This window comes from Abramis brama (assembly GCF_963993115.1).
Source record: "Abramis brama genome assembly, chromosome: 16".
Classification (NCBI taxonomy): domain Eukaryota; kingdom Metazoa; phylum Chordata; class Actinopteri; order Cypriniformes; family Leuciscidae; genus Abramis; species Abramis brama.
In genome coordinates, this window is record NC_139978.1 from 32,784,125 (window position 1) to 32,805,227 (window position 21,103).

A 21,103-nucleotide genomic window follows, 5' to 3' on the forward strand; every position below is an offset into this window, starting at 1 on the left:
TAATACAGAGGAAGTCTATTAAGTGTTACCAAGAAAAATAGAGTAGGAGTGAAAAGCAGAAGTGGCTATTATGACGAACATTAACTTTATACACAGCAAAATCTTCATTGTTAAATTAACACCACTCTGTGTTTATATGGGAACCACCAGCAGTGTGTTTTAATGACCCCCTTCAGTGAAAATCAAGTTTTTAATGTTGTTTATATGTCTATGTGGTGTTTTCAAGACAGACCATGTGTAAATTCATAAATCAACACCATTGCTGAGTATTTTCTTCTTAAAACTGCAGTGAACCAGAGACAGTCTCAAAAGGAAGCCTGAGGCAGGCTTTGCGGCAAAACTTCAAATATAGGTACTTTTAATTTAGTCCCATATGATGGTCTGGTGCCATCTTCCAATAGTTCTTCCAACGTAAGCATAAAATCCCAAAATGTAATTTGGAGTGTTAGGGGGTAACAGTATAGGACTCAAGGACCAGATGTTCGAAAGAAGACCCGGAGTCAGAATTATAATAAATTGAAGAAAAGTTTTACTGAAGATAGTTTGCAGTTTCATCAGCAGAAGTCAGCTTCAAGACTCACACAGGAGTTCGTAGGCTGCCCCGCTTACAGTTACAAAGATCACAGCAGTTATACCCTACACCAAGGTCTAAGCTACGTCCTTGCTTCAGGTTGCAGTTTCTTATTGGCTAAGAAATAGATAAACATAGTAATTTTCCACACATATACATGACACTCGTACCCTGAAGTTAGGCACGTTGTGACCTTCCAGGTCTCAGATTTGGGTTGCTGGGCGCCATCATGTCCAGAACAATCACTCAGTCAATCTCCAATAATGCCAGTGGTTCCTTAACCTGTAACCAAGAAGACAAACGCACACACTGACGCACAGCTTTTCCAAGGTTGGATTTGGCCAGGCTCTAACTATAAACAGAACAGTACTCTCAAAACATCAAGATAACGCGTTCTTTCTCTCAAGGAGAGCAACACTTTAGTCTAACTGGAAAGTAAGGCTTTAACAAAGAAATGCTCCCTTAAACTATTGGCTTCAGTGACCCCTATATGTTTTAACACGTTGAAGACCTTTCTCAAACACAAAACAAGTCCCTATTTCATTTCTGGAAGCCGGACTAAATAAGCGAGCACTGAATCACTGCTTGATTATAATCACTCATTACACATTGAAGCAGCAGTTTATTCCAAAATCCACACCCTTCATCAATATTAACCTTGTCTGTAATTAATCTTTGGTTCACTTTTAAAGCATTTGGAAGATTAGTACATTTATTTGACCCTACAAGTGATTTCGTTAATTTCCTAAATTTATAAGGATCATTCATGTTAAAGTTAATCAGATTAAGATAATACTGACTGTTAGACCTTTTTATCGATTTTGTACACTTATTCCTTAATAATCTATAGTGGGACCAGTCCTCATTACTATTTGTTTTCTTTGATTTGGACCAAGCCACATTTCTTTTCTTAATAAGGTTAGAAACGGATTCATTGAACCAAGTATTTTTTCTTCCACTCACCCGAAATCTACGTAAAGGTGCATGTTTATCACAGATTTCCAGGAAAATAGATTTAAAATAGTCAAAAGTATCAACGACATCAGGTATAATTGAAACAAAATTAAAAAATAATAATAATTGTTTAAATATAAATCTGGGTGAACTCTTAAGCATCTTAGAATTTCTCACACAGGATATTGCACAATGGTCGCTAATATCATTACAAAAAATTGCAGAGAAAACATGGGGTATATTAGTTAAAATAACATCGATCAAATATGATTTGCTCATATCCTTTCCAGTTAGGGGAATTGGTGAATTTATCAATTGTTCCAATCACAGGGAATTACAAATGTCGTTAAATGAGATGATTGAGACAACACGACAGCCATCGGCACTGATCCTCAACAAACCTGTCTCCATATCGGCGTAATGACTCCAATCTACAACCAGATGGAACTAGATAAATATTCTGAATGTTCCGATCCAATCTGACTTCTGACCTGTTAAGCTGCCTGAATCATAATCATACACTTGTTCGTTCGTTGGCCAGAGGAGAACCGGCCTCAGACTGAGCCTGGTTTCTCCCAAGGTTTTTTTCTCTATTTGGTCACCTGAGTTTTGATTCCTTGCCACCGTCGCCTTTGGCTTTTGGCTTGCTTAGTTGGGGACACTTAATATTCAAAAATATTATTGATCTGCCTGCATTGACAACATTGTATAAGAACTGAACTGAGCTGGGCGATGACATCACTGTTTTCTCCAGAGCTGCTGACTAGATCAATGAACTAAATTAATAACTAATGATTTTTACAAAGGAAATTAATCAACACTGAAATTAATTAAGCTGGACAATGACACTATTTCTGCTAGAGCTGCTGTACAGCAGAAACAAACTTTGTTGCATTATTTTTCTATAATCACTGTTAAACTGCTTTGAAACAAGCTGTAAGGTTGTACTGACCCACTCAAAGTCCAGTCTTCAACCTGACTGAAATGTTGTGTTGGGACCTTAAGAGAGATAAACAAATGCCTGCAAATCTCAATGAACTGAAGCAACGTTGTAGAGGAGCGGGCCAAAATTCCTCCACGACGATGCGAGAGACTGATACGATGATGAAGTCATATATAAAACGATTCCCTCAAATTATTGCTGTTAAGGGTGGCAAACAACTATTTGCTCTGTACCCTATCTTCAGGGTTCCTATACATTTTCCATTTCATACCTTTTCAGACTCAAATTTTCAAACCTCTCTAGATTTTTCAGACCATATTTTGCGGTTCAGACAACATTATTATCAACATTATATTTGGTAAATTATACAGTCATCTCTAAATATTTTCTTTTTTTTTCTATTTTTTCTCTGTTTTTTTTTAAAAGTGTTAACATGCGCTTACATGATGAGAAGAAACCTGCATATATTCTGCTCTTCTGCAGAAAAGGCTTTCAACAAAAAGAGGAATAAGACCAGAATAAACATTAGCTGGGCTTTCCCGAGATGGAGAAACTTGCTATTTCTTTCTATTTATTAAATTGATACATTTCTGAGTAAAAATGGGTTCCCGTTTTTTTCCCAGTGTATATGACGTTTTTTTTTTTAAGATGAAGAAGATTGAATGTTAATTATGTATATATGATAACATCATTGTAAAATAAAAAATAATAATTGAATAATTTTACAATTCACCACACAGTTAATTCAAATTAACTAAACACCCCTGATCTATATAAATATAAATATATAAAAACTCGCTATTATAGATCAGTGCTAAACACTGTCCCCTGAGATCATAATTACTCAAAATGCGGTGGCAAGGATATTAATACAATTATTGGTAACACTTTACAATAAGGTCTCATTTGCTAACATTAGTTAATGTATTAACTACCACGAACTATAAGCAATTCATTTATTACAGTATTGGTTAAACTTTGTTAATGTTAGTTAATAGAAATACAGTCATTCATTGTTTGTTCATGTTAGTTCACAGTGCATGTTAACATGGTAACAAATACAACTTTTGATTTTAATAATGTATTAGTATTGTTCATTGTTAGTTAATATTAACTAAAGTAGTTATCTAATGTTAACTAATGAAACCTTATTGTAAAGTGTTACCTGATTATTTATTATAATAACCATATTAATGAACATCATTCAAAAAGAAACATAAATAACTTTCTTGAATTACAAATCAATTGTCATTTGATCATTTTTCCACCTCTTCAGAAATCGCCATGTTATTTATACATAGTCTAAATAATATCCACGTAGTCATTGTTGGAAAGTAACTGTCATGAAAGAACATAGATATACATGTATGATTAGATTTTCTCATCACTTCAGTATTTTGTGTGTGTTAGCAGTTAGTCTGAACTGTGTAAGGGTACAGTGGTTCAGGCTGCATGTCTGCCGAATAAAGAAACGTTTTCAGCAAGATGGTAGAAAATGCCTCGGTTACTAACGTAACCTCGGTTCCCTGAGATGAAGGAACGAGTGTTGCGTAAGCCTTAGCTTACGCTACGGGAAAACCCCTTTTCTCGAGAAGATTGAAGCCAAAAATGATCCTTTAATTTTTCTTTAATTTAAAACGCACTTGCTGCAGCAAGCAGAAACTAAGCGAGACGGCTCGCGCGCTTATTGGCTGCTCTGCGGCAACTGCTGCAACCTATGGAGAGGCAGCTGTGACGTGCGAACCAATGAGGGCGCTTTGCACCCTCCGCACGCCACAGCCCGCCAAAATGGGCGTGGCTCATGGCTATATTAAGCCGTGGCACCCGAGGTTGCCCTTTGGTTTCATTGACTGAAGCGATACCAGATCAAAGCACGGCAAGGTTACGCAACACTCATTCCCTCATCTCAGGGAAGCGAGGTTACGTTAGTAACCGAGACGTTCCCTTTCGAGAGTACTCTCGTGTTGCGTAAGCCTTAGCTTACACTACGGGAACCCCGTGTAAAACGCAGTGCGTGCTCACAACTTTCTCAGCCAACGTCCCGGGGCATATGCCCCGGGCTCATAAGATGAGCAAGTCAGAATATTCCGGCCGAACGTAACGGTGGGCCTAATGGAAGCATGTGAGGGGGGGAACGGGGTCGAACCCTTATAGTACCTCATATAATGAATGAATGCTTAACACATTATAGTACAGTTAATGCAGACCTAAGTCAGGCAAGGTAACTGTAAGTGGCATTGCTAATCCAATAACAGTCTAGCCTGTAAAGCGGGAACTTCCAGGTTATAGAACCTGATAAATGTAGACGGAGAGGCCCAGCCTGTCGCCGTACAAATATCCTGAAGTGAAATCCCACTGGACCAAGCCCAGGACGAGGCCATGCCTCTAGTGGAGTGAGCTCTGACGCCTTGGACGCATAAGCTAAAGAAATAGCATCGACTATCCAACTTGAAAGGCTCTGTTTTGTGGTGGCCAGACCTTTAGTGCGGCCACCAAAGGATACAAAGAGCTGGTCTGATTGTCTGAAAGCAGCAGAACGCTCCATATAAATCCTCAGAGCCCTGACAGGACAGAGAAAATTTGTGTCTCTCTCGGTATCAGTAATCGGGAGAGCAGACAGAGAAATAACTTGCGCTCTGAACGGAGTGGCAAGTACCTTAGGAACATACCCGTGTTTTGGTTTGAGGATGACTTTAGAATCATTAGGCCCAAACTCAAGACAGGTAGCGCTCACGGAGAGCGCATGCAGGTCACCCACACGCTTGACTGAGGCGAGAGCCATCAGGAAGACGGTTTTGAGTGAGAGATATTTCAAATCTACAGACTGCTTTGGTTCAAATGGGTCACCCTTCATGGCCTCTAGGACCGTGGAAAGGTCCCAGATGGGAACCGAAGGAGGTCGAGGAGCGTTTAACCTCCTAGCCCCTCTGAGGAAACGGACGACTAGGTCGTTTTTCCCCAGTGACTGACCAGACACAGGCACTAGAAACGCTGCTATGGCCGACACGTATACTTTGAGCGTGGAAGGGGATCTACCCGCAACAACCCGTCAACAATGGAGAGCGTCGAGGAGACTGAAGTTTTCAGCCTGGCGGAAAACGGTGCCTTCCATGATTTTGTTAGCTCTTCATGGAGTTCCGAAAGAAATGGGGCGGGCCTTTGCTGAGGGGCCTGGCGGCGCCCCTGCAGAAACCATTCATCGAGCCTGTTGCGTGCTGGTTCGTTGGGTGGAGACCACTCGAGGCCGAGGTCTTCCACGGCCTTCGTCAGCAGGTGGATAAGCTCCGCGTCCACACTGGCTCTCACCCCGCTGGTACTAGCCTGGGTTGAGGGGGCGGGGTCCAGAACGGAGCCCGACCATTCCTCGCTTCCCGAGGCGGCGAGAAAACAGCTGTCCACGTTAGCATCGTCACCGTCTGGTCCACCGAAAGTGATGGGAGCGATAGCGGAAACACCCGGGCACTGACCATCAGTGAAGAAGACAGGTGAGGGCGAGTCAGTGAGCGAGGCACGTGGGGATCCCACCGGCGTGAGCTCGCGTGTTGGAGTCTCCGGTGCTCTCTGAGAGCGGCGCTTCTTACGGCGCTGCCCATGAGAGAGAGGCGGAAATGTGGTGTCCTCGCCGAAAACAGCTACTCGAGCCTGCAGGGTTGATAAAGCCATCTCATCACACTCCGGGCAGCCGCCTTTAGAGAGCGTGAGGTCAGCGTGGTCCTTCCCCAGGCAGGAAACGCATAGGATGTGGCAGTCTCCAGCCGTGAGGGGGGCTCGGCACGAGCCGCAGGTGAGGCGGGGCATTTGAAACAACGCCCGTTAATTTGCTCTTTTAGAACGTGTGTGAACGCAACGGCGACACACATGGAAGCTTTCAAAGGATATATGCGCGCCAGATGGCGCAGTGGGAGACGGCGGCTGAAGGCGGCGTAGGGAGAGTGTGCTAAGCCGGCTTCCTCAGTCCTGCAGTGCAGTAGCTTGTCCCGCTGAAGTGCTGTTCGACGGCGCGAGGCTTCTTCCAGAGTCAGCGAAGAGGATCATTCGCTGAAGGAGATGAAATCAACCTCGGGGCAACATCGGGTGCCACGGCTTAATATAGCCATGAGCCACGCCCATTTTGGCGGGCTGTGACGTGCGGAGGGCGCAAAGCTCATTGGTTCGCATGTCACAGCTGCCTCTCCATAGGTTGCAGCAGTTGCCGCAGAGCAGCCAATAAGCGTGCGAGCCGTCTCGCTTAGGTCTGCTTGCTGCAGCAAGTGCGTATTAAATTAAAGAAAAATTAAAGAATAATTTTTGGCTTCAATCTTCTCGAGAAAAGGGGTTTTCCCGTAGCGTAAGCTAAGGCTTACGCAACACGAGAGTACTCTCGAAAGGGAACTGTACTTCTTCTATCTATGGCATCGCTGTGAAAACCCCCCTTTAAAACATTTATTTTTAAGAGTGTAGGAGGTTTGATCTTCAATAAAACAAACACAGTACTTTGAACATCTGAATTTATAAACATGAAATAAAATGTATACTGCAACTGCATATTTTATACAGTATAAAATACACTGTGTAAAATATGCAGTATAATTTGTATTTCATGTTTATAAATTCAGCTGTTCAATGTGTGTATGTATATATGTATATATATACACTGCTCAAAAAAATAAAGGGAACACTTTTTAATCAGAGAATAGCATCAAGTCAGTTAAACTCCTGGGATATTGATCTGGTCAGTTAAGTAACAGAGGGGGTTGGTAATCAGTTTCAACTGCTTTAGTGTTAATGAAATTAACAGCAGGTGCACTAGATGGGCAACAGTGAGACAACCCCCAAAACAGGAATGGTTTTACAGGTGGAGGCCACTGACATTTTTTCCCTACTCATCTTTTCAGACTGTTTTTCACCAGTTTTGCATTTGGCTAGGGTCAGTGTCACTACTGGTAGCATGAGGCGATACCTGGACCCTACAGAGGTTGCGCAGGCAGTCCAGCTCCTTCAGGATGGCTCATCAATACGTGCCATTGCCAGAAGGTTTGCTGTGTCTCCCAGCACAGTCTCAAGAGCATGGAGGAGATTCCAGGAAGACAGACAGCTACTCTAGGAGAGCTGGACAGGGCCGTAGAAGGTCCTTAACCCATTAGCAGGACCGGTATCTGCTCCTTTGTGCGAGGAGGAACATGATGAGCACTGCCAGAACCCTACAAAATGACCTCCAGCAGGCCACTGGTGTGAATGTCTCTGACCAAACAATCAGAAACAGACTTCATGAAGGTGGCCTGAGGGCCCGACGTCTTCTAGTGGGCCCTGTGCTCACTGCCCAGCACCAGGGAGCTTGATTGGCATTTCCCATTGAACACCAGAATTGGCAGGTCTGCCACTGGTGCCCTGTGGTTTTCACAAATGAGAGCAGGTTCACCCTGAGCACGTGACAGACAGGAAAGGGTCTGGAGAAGCCGTGGAGAATGTTATGCTGCCTGTAACATCGTTCAGCATGACCCGTTTGGTGGTGGGTCAGTGAGGGTCTGGGGAGGCATATCCATGGAGGGACGCACAGACCTCTGCAGGCTAGACAATGGCACCCTGACTGCCATTAGGTATTGGAATGAAATCCTTGGATCCATTGTCAGACCCTATGCTGGTGCAGTGGGTCCTGGGTTCCTCCTGGTGCACAACAATGCCCGGCCTCATGCGGTGAGAGCATGCAAGCAGTTCCTGGAGGATGAAGGAATGATACCATTGAAGGGCCACCACGCTCACCTGACCTACATCCAATAGAACACCTCTGGGACATTGTGTTTCGGTCCATCTGACATCACCTGGTTGCACCTCAGACTGTCCAGGAGCTCAGTGATGCGCTGGTCCAGATCTGGGAGGAAATACCCCAGGACACCATCCGCCGTCTCAGTAGGAGCATGTGCCGACGTTGTCAGGCATGCATACAAGCACGTGGGAGCCATACAAACTACTGAGAACCATTTTGAGTTGCTGCAATGAAATTTCAGCAAAATTGACAAGCCTGCTGCATCATTTTTTCACTTAGATTTCCGGGGTGTCTTTGAATTCAATCCTCTGTAGGTTGATTATTTTCATTTCCATCAAACGATGTGGCATCCTTTCGTTCATAACACATTACCCAGTCCATATTAGTATAGATATCCAGCATGATATTTTTCCCCATTGAGATCTGATGTGTTTTCAAAGTGTTCCTTTAATTTTTTTGAGCAGTGTATATATATATATATATATATATATATATATACAATTATGATTACCAACCTAAATAGGGTGAGTCTTACCTCTGTTTAATGTAATGTTACTTGTCAAGTGTACGTGGGAAACCATGGCATGACCAAGCCAAAGCTACTATCAGATAAGTACATTGGTCGGCTTATATCTGAAGTAGTGGCCATGACCTCTGTCTGAATAAAACGTTACTTTAATTCAAATGTATAGGAACCAAGGGTGTATAGGAACCAAGGGTGTATAGGAACCAAGCGTGAATTCTACCGTCTAAGGTATTAGTCAATTACCTCTGTTTAGTGACCCGAAACTGGCGAGTTTTTGATTTTGAGACCCGTGTTATAAACGGCCAGCGTGAGGACCTGAGGACCATAGTTGGGTCCTCAGCGTGAGGACCATAGTTTCCTAATCTGAACTGGTAAAGAGTAAAGTAAAGAGTTGAATTGAAAGGAAAGATAGTAATGGGAAACTGCCATTGGACCTATAGACAGGCTTACAATAGTTAGTTTATAATGAGAATTGGACCCTAATCTAAAGTGTATAAATATGACACCATCAAGTCTGCATTTCTCAACTTCTAAGATATTTTAGTTTGAGGCCTTCACACCTTTGTGTGAAAGAAAAATCTAAATCAATGTGCTTTTTAAATAAAGTCTGAACATAGTACAATTAAAAAATATATATTACCCGAAACATTCAGGGGGAAGCCTCAGTGCTTCATGAGGCTTCATTTGCCCATCCCTAAATTGTATCTCACAATGATCTTGTAACACTGATATCCACAGAAGACAAAGATAAATCCAAGGTTTATTAAACAAGTACTAACAAAAGAGCCAACAATGCGAGACAGTGTGTTAAACACAATCAATACCAGATAAAGAAGTGAACACAAGGAGGAACTTAATACACAGTGATGATGATGTGCAGGTGATCAGGTGATGGCTGATTCAGCTGGGAATCATTGGGAATGCTGGGAAGTGTAGTGCCGTTGAGGTGTGTGACAGATCTAAATATCAATAAGAATCAAATGATTTAATACTCACAGGCAGAATTTGCTGTTAAACCATAATAGGGTTTATACAAAATAGCACATTTCTCTGGATAAAAGAAACATTGGAAATTCATTCAAATGAAAGTATACATTATTTATTTACTTAGGCTATTCTCTATAATGCATTTACAAAATGCTCATGTTTTACGTAAGGCTGAGCAGCTAAACAGCAAAAGAAGGAACTTTATTGTGCTTCAAAGGATGTTGTGCAGTAGCTGGGTTTGGGGTTTTACTTCACTTTATTTCCAAAAAAGTAGATTTTCAGAAACAAGGCCTATGTTATAATGTAGCAAAAGTTATCATTAAGAAATTAATTAGTACAGTTACATATATACCAAATATTCTTGTATCAAAATGTAAAAGGAAAGAAACCACTAACACAAATAATTACATTTTGAAGAAGTAAAACGGCCTATTGCACACATTGTGAGCTCAGGAAGTGGCCATTATCATTGTTTCCAGTGGCACTGCATTGATTAACTTTGCAACACTTCAACACGTGTCATTTGTTCTGTACACATAGCCTATGGTTTGACCTTGGTGTAACTGTCTAATGTCTTCACACTAGAAACTATTTCTGCAAGAATTTCTTTTCTGTATTTCCAGATTGACATCTTAATATTCTTCTTTAGAATATTCTCATATTATCTAGAACTATATAGTGAAGCATAGGAGAGGATTCAAATGAGTCTCCTATGGCAGTATTAAGTCACAGCTAGTAGAAATCTAGCTGGATAATTCACAAAGTCTTTCCACTATCAAACATCGCTGTTCTTCATCTTGTATCATTAAAAAGTCATTCTCAGACAGGACTATTATGTGATTTTTATAGTTGGCTTTCAAATAATTTTGAAGTTAGGACACCATTGGAGTTGTCCTACTGTTAAGACAGTTTTTAGGATTTTTTTTGTGGAGTTTGGATGCTTCTGTAATACCATTTTCCTATCTGTAGTTAAGATAAGATTATGCACTTAAGAAATGTAATTTTGTTATAGCTTTTGTCCTAAATGAGGTCCAAACTGAAATTTCCATGGTTACCAAACAGATAATATAGGATTATAAAATGGATAGTTCCGGTGTTGTGCCGAATTTCGATCCCCGCCAAATTATTACCCCCATAGCACTGGTAGGTTTAGGATTAGTTGTGGGGGAGGGGTTAGGATTAGGGGTGGGGTTAGGATTAGGCAATCAGGAACTGACTTCAACGAGGGGGGTAGATTCTGAATGGTTGAGGCGTTCAAAGCCCTTGTAAATTACTCAACATACACCTGTGACTGCATTACATTAGTATTACTGCACAACTGCCGTTTGTGATTCTTTGTTGCTTGGCAATCTCTTTGGAACTACATTGCTTGGCGGAGGAGTAAATGTATTATAACTTTATATTTTTTGTTGCTGGTGTTTTTTAAAAATAAAATTAATATTAAAATTAATATTTTTATGGATTAACCGTTTTATAAAAGCATGCCTAACAACGCCCCTTAGCTGTTCTAAATTCACAGTAAAATCACGGTTTCACTGGCTTATTGCTTTATTCTAAACTTAGGATCTTTCTGTAATGCGCCTCCTGTTCTGTATCACAACTTGACTTGTCTAAAATGTAAATAAGTTCTTTGCTGTTGGACTGCACAAATATACACTGCACATTCTGGAAAAAATAATTCTGTAATGTTTCTTTCATGGGTGATTTTGGTGTGCATAAATTTATAAATTATATAGACTAATATAATTTGGCTATTTGGTGTCCTTTTGGAGTCTCCAAGTGTCCTTTTTTGGAAAGACACCTAAATTTACCTTGTAAAAAACAGTTTTGTGAGAATCACCCTTCAATCTGATGGTTTACTTTGCCGGATATAGCAAATGATGGAGTTCTCTTCTAATGATCTGATGATCTGATTCAGGTGTGTTTGATAAGAGAGACATACAAACTGTGGAGAGGAGTGAGGACTAGAATTGGGGAACCCCTGGTTACATATACATTTACATATACATATACATGTGAAAGGTTAATTGAATGATTCACATATTTTTCACTTATACTTTTACAGTAAAAGTTAGTTTTTCCTCTTCAGGCCTGCTCTTCTCTCTTTAGAAATTCTTGTGATTATTTAATTATTCATGTAGTCGTCGTCTGTAACAGTTGTGGTGGTGTTGATGATGGAGTCTGTGTTAACAAACGTGTAGAAAGAGTTCACTGGGTTAGTCTGTGTGTGCTGGAAAACCACTGAAGCTGAAGAATCTAATCCTGAACACAAACTCATCAGAAACACAGTCACAACACCTTAATAGTATTGCATGTCAAAATGAATCTCACACCAACTGTGTGAGATTTGAACATAGAAACTCATGCAGGGAACTATATTGGGATCTGTAGGCATATGTAATGCCATTACTGTAATCAGAAATAAGATTGAGGAAGAGAAACTTGCATCTTCAGCTCAGAAAACCACGGCTGCATGTTAGACTTTGAGCTTCTTTTAAGGAAATAAGGAAATGAAATTAATTGCATAACAAAGCATTTTAGAGATGCTCTCAGTACATTGTGAATGCATTTTCATTATTTTCATTTATAGATTTTGATCTGATGGTGACTAACTGGTTAACACGCCACCTTTATTTGCTCCTGATGGTGGTCACGATCACTGCCACAGTCATGATGACGAGAACAATAGCAATGGAGGAGGAATAGCAGATGTAGAATAAAGATACTCTTTCCTCATGATGATCTGTGTAAGTCTCACTCTGACGGTTCACCGCAGAATTAATCTCATGCACACAGGTGAAGGAAACAGGTGGACTCACGTTCACTTCAAACACACACTTTTCATTTGAATAACACAGTGGGTTCTTCAGTGTGTAGTTGTGTTCACCCGCCACTGACAGCTGGAAAGAGCTCTTAGTGAACCTCCTGCCGAATGAACACATCACTATCACGTGCTCTCTGTCCTGCATCTGCCCAAACACTGTGATGTTGGGCACTGGGGCATCTGAAATAAAGCACACCAACATGAATTAACGTTAAAAACAGCATAAAGGCTATTGATTTTAAATATGTGTTTAATGGTATCTTTTTACTAAGTACTATGATTTAAAGGCAAGTATCATCACTGCTACTGCTACATTCAGTTTTCCCAATCTAAACCAATGAAATTGCAGAAATGATAGTCAGGTGATTCAGAAATAATATATCCTAAAGTGGTTATGGGGCTACTGATGTGAATATTAAACAGTTTTTTTCTTTCTTCCAATTTTAGCCATTATTTTTAGCCTGTCAACATTATGTATTCTCGTAAGCACTCGCCAAAATGACCATTTTGACATCATTTTAATTTTCTGTGGTTTTGTCCATTCAAACACATGTCAGAGTGTGTGTTCACATAGTGCGAGTACCGAATTGAGTTATTCTATTATATAAGTTATATATAAACGGTTCTCTGTAAAAAAGCAAACCTGGACTGTTTTCCAGCCACGGTTCGCCATGCATTTGCACCACAGTTAATATCAAATCTGATGGCGCATCTATAATATGGTTTGATGAAAAAACAACAACGCGTAGAACAGACAGACAGGCTGCATCCGAAATCGCAATTGTGTTTTTTTGTGCAAGTAAATTCCATAGAGATAAACTTTCTAATGACTAAACTCGCACATGCAGTGTTTGCCATACCATAGACAGGATCTGATGGAGGAAAATAACACTAATGGAAACAATAGGTGCTTTACACCTTCAGTGCTTGGCCCTTAATTATGTCACTTATTTAAAGTCCATTATGCCTATTTACTCCATGCTATGTAGAACAAAGTTTTCCCCAAATGCAACACATTTCTCTAAACTAATTTCAATACTGTCAAAACAATTAAGGCATTATTCAAAACAGCCTTACAGCACCACAAAATATCCACCACTTTGATTCAGCTAACTTTATTAAAATACATATTATGAACGCTTGTTTTATCTTATTTGAAATAATTTTATGTCATCTTGAGGTTAAGGTTGGTTGAGAACCACTGCTATAGAAAGTGCCTATGGTGCAAGTAATAAATAGAGATGTTTCTGTAGTGAATAGTTGTGTTGTCTTACTTATTGGGTGGCAGAAGCCCCACTGTCCCTTTTTGAAATCATTTTCTGTGGAGCACCACAGCAGACCATCACTCCTGCCATCCACAGTGCACTCAGCGTACACATCTCCATTAAACTTAAAAGGGAAATAGCATGGCTTCCCATTTGGATTACTAGCCATCTCTGCAGAACATAAAGAAATGAAACAGGGAAATTCATAATAGGCATATTGGAAATTAATTTTACATTTTGCAGCCATTATTATAAAGGTTTTAATGGCTGTTAGGTGGATGTTTGGTTGTCATACCTTGATATCCACAAGAACACAAATCTTTGTCAGTCCCATAAATCAGCCAGCGACTCCAAACACCTGTTCCAGTAAACAGCATCATATTTGGCTCATCACAATCTTCATAGTTCAAGTACAGTGGATGTCCCTTCAATACAAGCAAGTTCTCATCTTTACATTCCCAGGTTTGTCCGGGGTTAGATTCATTGCAGGGCAGAAGGATAACTTTGGACCTGTCTTCGATCTTCTCGGCCGCCAAGCAGAGACTAAAAGCGAGGCTGATGATTCGTGAAGAGGAAATCCATTGGAAATGCTGAGCTGTGAAAGATGCGTCGCATGGTGCAGTCAGCACTACAGTAGCACTCGCGGCATACACACATTTGTTGTGGTCCTCGTTGTAGATAAGGAAGGAGCTGGTACTGTCTGGATATATGAAACATTATATCAGACACTGTAATAGGCAGCACATGCCATTACGAGTTCAAGTTGAGAAAAATGTCTAGGCTACTTATTTAAATGTAACACAAGTGGTTTCCTGAGTAGACGCTGCTTCATGGAAAAAATTGGAACTTGTCTGTGGTGCAAAATACTTTCTTAAACCTCTTGCGATTTAAAGGGTTAGTTCACCCAAAAATGAAAATTCTGTCAGTAATTACTCATCCTCATGTTGTTCCAACCCCGTAAGACTTTCGTTCATCTTCAGAACACAAATTAAGATATTTCTAGTGAAATCTGAGAGCTGGCTCACTCCTTCATAGGCTGCTAGGTAATCGATCTGCCATCCCAGAAAAGTTAGTAAAGACATTGTTAAAAAAGTTCAAGTTGTACGCTTCTGGGTTGTACATCAGAACGTAGGCTCACTATTGGCTGACGCTGGTCATGTGTGTGATGCGTGTGACGTCTACGTTCTGACATACAACCCAGAAGCGCTGTGCTGTTACACTACGTGAACTCACTCAGAGACCCACACAGAAGAAAATGAATAGTTGAATAAAGTCGTTATTTTTGTTTGTTTTTGCGCACAAAGTATTCTCGTCGCTTGTTAAACTTAAGGTTGAGACACTGTAGTCACTTGGACTATTTTAACGATGTCTTTACTAACTTTTATATCGATTATAGATATCGATTACCTAGCAGCCTATGAAGGAGTGAGACAGCTCTCAGATTTCATCAAAAATATCAAAATTTGTGTTTTGAAGATGAACGAAAGTCTTACGGGGTTGGAAAAACATGAGGGTGTGTAATTGCTGACAGAATTTTCATTTTTGGGTGAACTGACCCTTTAAGGCTGATTGCTATATATCAATACAATCTCAATACAAATGTTTTAGCATTTATTTGTTCATTAAATTACACATACATCATGGCCTTTGTGTATTTGTGGATTGTAAGCATAGAAAACAGTGTGTGCATTCTTCCGGTGCATGTATGAATCTATTGCACATAAGCTATTTCTGGATTCCCCTGTGCATTTGTGGATCTGTGTGCATCTATGGGAGGTATGATCATGTTTTCACTCAATATACAGTATGTCCTCATCAACTGTAGCTAAATATCTCTGGATAGACATCATTATTAGACAGTGTTTACATTAACATATATTTTGAGTTGACAAAGTTTCATGTATGTACTGATAGATAACTGTTTAGATTGTCTGTAAATTAATTTACAGTTTGAATCGGAATGCCATCATCACTCCTTCAAATTCACTCTCCAGACCCCACCTCCAATTTTCATCCCTAAATGTGCTCAATTACAAGCGTTACTATACCAGTAGGGAATTAGTGCTGCCCCTGAATATACAAAGAGACACAAAATACAGCTCAGATAGTTTTATGATTATAAAATAAGGTGCTCCATGAGCATTAGTTCAGCTTATATCACTGACAATTTAATCTATTTTTACCTTAAAAATAACTGACATTGCTGTATTATAGAGCACTGTAGTATTATGCTATTAATATTTTGAAATGCTTTGTTTTTCATTTTAATCGTAGTATAACTTTTTAGAAATTGCATGTTTTTTTCAGTATTAGTTTTTTTTCCAGTTAGTAATTTTAGTACTTCAACATCAATTTATTTCAGTTAGTTGCAAAGACATTTCTAATTCTCCTTTACAAATTTTTCATCTAATATTTATATTTTATTTTATTTCAGCTTTAATTTAATTTATTTTCAGTTTTTAATATACATTTTTTTTTTTTAAAGTTTCAACACTGTTATAGAGCAACTGATATTTCAAAGTTCGTTTTAAATAGCGCTAAAAAAAGAACACTGAATATGTAGATTAAAGTCATTAGACGATGCAGCTGTCATTGAAAGGTAATCAGGGTCACATGTATTAGATGGCATTGTAAAAAAAAAATATATATATATATTGACTTCTATTTTTGCACTTTAAAATATTTTTCAAATGAATACTGACAGAAAAATGTATAGATGAAAGTCATTAAAGGATGCATCTGCCATTGTATGGTATTTTAAGTAAAAAATCTCAAACTTAGCAACAGTTCTATGGACTCATATCCTTATAGTAGATAGACAAAATCTGAGGCAAAGAAATGTGATCTACTTACTGAAAGCTGACCAAAAGAGCAATAAAAGGACATAAAGCAGGTTCATTCTTGATGTAGTATGGTCCAGGCAGATGACCAAATGATGTCAGAGATCAAATAAAAAAATGTAAAATGTAAAATTACAATGACAAATTAATGAATCAAGTAAATATGAAAATTAAAATAGCAAAAAATAAATCTAAGTAATAATATCCATAGTACTGTATCTAACAGGTGAAGTTTGTGAAGAGTATAGAGAAAGAAGGGCCCAAGGATTAAGAAGAATGCAAGGAGAGAAAAAGGCATAGAGTCTTCTGAACCTAAACATTTTATATGTTGTGCTTCTACGTAACAGGAAGGACTTGGGAAATATATTGAAATTCTTTGTGCTGCTCTTGCAACTAGGTCTGCACGATATTGGAAATAAATGACATTGCGATATTTTGTTTTTCTGCAATATATATTACAATATCAAAAACAACTTCACCAGATGACTTGAATAGCTCTATTTGTAAAGAATTAATCATTGTAGAATGATTGGGGTGATTTTGTAAGGGAGTGAATCTGCGTAGGAAATAATAAACAAATTACAACCATAGATAAATACAATAGAACAAAGATACAAATGAAATAAACAGTGCTTTATGTTTTTCAGGCAAGACTAACAGTATTCAGATACAAAAATTGAATAATCAAATGTAAAATAGCACTGCATTCTTCACTGTATAAATGAAATATAATTAATCTTTGTTAAAGTTACAAAAGGGATTTCCTGTATTTTGTTGTTTGATTAACATTAATGACACAGACAGCACCAAGAATATCAGGCTGCTGTCACTTTAACACTGAATGCACGGGTCCAATATAATGATACGCATCCGTTTTCTTTATAAATTAGAAAAATACTCACTAAATAAAATAAGTACAAGTAAAATAAACAGTTTGTTGATGGACATGCACTTGTTAATGCTGATGGTGAGGAATTACAGTTGCAACATCTCAATGAACCTCAGACTGAAGAGTGAATCACTGAAACGTCCTGCTCGAGTTCTCCTTGAGATGGAGGCTCGGGTTCAATAACTAGTTCTTCCAGTGTTTCATCATCGGACTCGCGCTCGGATTGATATGGTAAAATCGACATCATTGTTCGTCACTGTGTTTAGTTTACAGTGTAGGAAGCCTCAGGACACGCAGAACTGACGTTGTTATGGCAATGGGCGTTTTTGTTTTCGACATGTGCAGTACACGGTAGACCAATCACAACAGACTGAGTTGTCTGGCCAATCAGAGCAGAGTAGCTCGCGGAAAGGAGGGATTTAGAGATTGATTCACCTGACGAGTCGTTTGAGAGTCTTTGAAAATGTGGTGATGTGCAAATGTATATTATGAGAAAATTAAACCTTTTTTTTCACCTTTGATGCATGTAAACCTGTTGTAGGAGACTCCAAAACAACATTAGGAAACTTTAAAATAGCATAATAGGGGCACTTTAATAACCACAGCTCTCGCTTTCAAATAAATTAAGTAGGTGCTCCTTTTTTAATGTTAAACAATTATGTATTAGAAACCATCATTGTAAGAATAATAAAAATAAAAAACCTTCCTGAATACAGTATAATTAAACACTCAATAGAATTAAAATGAACTAAATACTACCCTCTACCGGATAAAGTCATAATTACTCCAAACAGTGTGAGGGACGCTGTCTCATTTAAAATGAACACTAATAGATAAGAAGCATATTCAATATTTTACTGAATGACTTGTGAATTGTCAGATGACCCTCTTTTCCCATGTATGTTTTTTCCTCTTCAGGAATCAACAAAATGATTTAGAAATCCATGAAGTCATTGTTGGAAACTGTCATGAAAGAACAGAGATATACATGCATGATTTGTTTTTCTCTTGTCACAAAAATATTTTAAAAGTTTTAACAGCTATATTTACAGAGTTAGTCCGTGAACTGTAGAAATGACTGTTACTTTTATTGTTAGAAAATAGATTCACACTTTGATAAAGTAAAACAGCATATTGCACAAAAGCTGAGCTCAGGAAGTGGCCATTATCATTGTTTCCAATGGCATTGCATTAACGTTGCAACACCACAGATTTTATACCAACAAATCTTCTTACAGCCTATATTTTTTAATGTACACATGCAGATATAGTTTGGGATTGGTGTGCTTTGGGCTGTATAATGTGGTCAGGCTAAAAAAAAAAAATACCCAAGATTTTTCTGTATTTCTGAAGGATTTCTTTAACTGTACTTTTTCTTTTGAACTTATTTTCACAGACTGACATTTTGGCATTCTCCTTTAGAATATTCTGATATTATCTAGAAAACATATAGCCACAGCTACTCACAGCTTCCCCCTACTGGATCTAACTAGGACATGTATGATAATTATGGTTAATATGACAAATATGAATATTTAATAATATGTATATCTTCCTTACTGTAGAATGATGGACTTCAGATTGTTTGGAAATGGCCTTATAACCTTACCAGATTGATGGCAGCAACAATTGCTTCTCTAAGATCATTGCTGATGTCTTCCGTTAACACACACCTGAATGCTCCAGACCAGCAAACTGCCAAATTTTCTGCTTTTATAGAGGTGTTCACACTTGCTGACGATCAATTAATTAAGGGGATTTGATTAGCAGCCCCTGAATGCTACTTCCTCTCATAATTCCTATGGAAGCAGTAAGGGTGTACTAGTTTGTCAAACATGGCTTCTCCATTTTGGCTTTATTTTTTTAAATAAATAATGATGACACAATGTAGCATTTCATGCGTTGTTGTTCATCTGAGGTTGTATTTACCTAATTTTAAGACCTGCTAAAGATCAGATGATTTTTATTATGTCTTCATACGTAAAGCCATAGAATTCAAAGAAGGTGCACTTTCTTTTTCACCAGACTGTATATTATAGACTATTTGCATATCAGTTTCCTAAAAACATTGCCACCTTGTTTTTTTTGTATGTATGTATTAGTGCATGTATGATTAATTGTAATTAACATCTACAATTCACATTTAAGTAATTGTTATGATCTTAATGTAATAATATCATGTGTAATATAACATACAGCTGCTGCCCTCTGATGTAGATGGAAATTAAAGCTACAGCAGTAAGTGTAGAATTTATTTTTATATTTATTCATTTAGCAGACATTTTTATCTAAACATACAAATAAGGAATTTTACAGCATAAGCAATTCAACCTAATGAGAAAATAAATTGCTGGAATACACAGTTCTAAAATTGTATCACGTAAAATATAAAAGAAAATCTCAACAAATCATTTTTTTTTCTAAAATTGTATTTAAAAAATGTATATAATATATTATAAATGCATATATATATATATATATATATATATATATATATATATATATATATATATATATTTGAAATAAAATAAAAATACAAAAGGTTACTTAAATTCATATATTTTTCATTTATATTTTTTCAGTAGAAGTTTGTTTCTCCTTTTCAGGTCTTGTTCTCTCTTCAGAAAGTCTTGTGATTATTTATGCATCCATGTAGTCGTTGTCTGTAACAGTTGTGGTGGGGTTGACGGAGTCTGTGTTAACAAACGTGTAGAAAGAGTTCGCTGGGTTAGTCTGTGTGTGCTGGAAAACTACTAAAGCTGAAGAATCTAATCCTGAACACAAACTCATCAGAAACACAGTCAGGACACCCCAAAACAAACCTCATATCATTTAATTCCAGATTTGTCTTCAATAGCATTGCATGTCAAAATGCACCTCACACAAACAACTGGTGTGAGATTTTAATATAGAAACGTATGCAGGGAACACAGCTCTCTGACTTTAGGCTTAAAGCGTGATGCCATTATAGTCATCAGAAGAGAAACTCTGTTCATTGACTTGCATCTTCAGCTCAGAAAAGCAATGGCTGCATGTTAGTCTTTGAGTTTCTTGTAAGGATATAATGAAATTAATTGAATGCATAACAAAGCATTTAGATATGCTCTCAGCACTTTGTGTATGCATTTTCAATATTTTTATTTATAGAATTTGATCTGACTGTGAGCAACTGGTAAACGCACACCTTTTTTGCTCCTGATGGTGGTCACGATCACTGCCACAGTCATGATGACGAGACCAACAGCAATGCAGGAGGAATAGCAGATGTAGAATAAAGATATTCCTTCCTCACGATGATCTGTAGCAAAATATGAGTAAACACAGGCAACATGTTCAGATGAAAAACTCAGCTCTTACTTTAATAACCAAAATTATTAACAGCAAATCTGACATTAAAAAAATGAGCCTGTACCATTATGCCACTGTATATACTATATATATATATATATATATATATATATATATATATATATATATATATATATATACAGTACCTAATGCACAAATCTGTACACAAGTCTTCTGTTCCAGATGTATACCAGTTTAGTATTATTAGGGGCC

The 21,103-nt window shown here is 38.2% G+C and overlaps 1 protein-coding gene across 1 annotated transcript; it reads right to left on the reverse strand.

Moving 5' to 3' along the window:
- Positions 1-9,468: 9,468 nt before the first annotated feature.
- Positions 9,469-16,922, reverse strand: LOC311066614 (macrophage mannose receptor 1-like). Its single transcript, XM_084087893.1, has 4 exons — positions 16,667-16,922; positions 14,109-14,513; positions 13,823-13,984; positions 9,469-12,728 (listed from the first exon to the last, which is right to left on the reverse strand). Exons 1-4 carry the CDS (start codon positions 16,710-16,712, stop codon positions 12,355-12,357), a joined length of 987 nt encoding a protein of 328 aa, XP_083944019.1. The 5' UTR covers positions 16,713-16,922; the 3' UTR covers positions 9,469-12,354.
- Between the last annotated feature and the right edge of the window lie 4,181 nt (positions 16,923-21,103).

Bases quoted from the DNA above. Each gene is read 5' to 3' on its own strand.
- LOC311066614 (XM_084087893.1), bottom strand. From the start codon at position 16,712: ATGAACCTGCTTTATGTCCTTTTATTGCTCTTTTGGTCAGCTTTCA. The intron at 14,514-16,666 runs GTAAGTAGATCA...TCATATATCCAG, and splicing joins GCTCTTTTGGTCAGCTTTCA to ACAGTACCAGCTCCTTCCTT. The intron at 12,729-13,822 runs GTAAGACAACAC...GCTTTATTTCAG, and splicing joins GGGCTTCTGCCACCCAATAA to ATGCCCCAGTGCCCAACATC.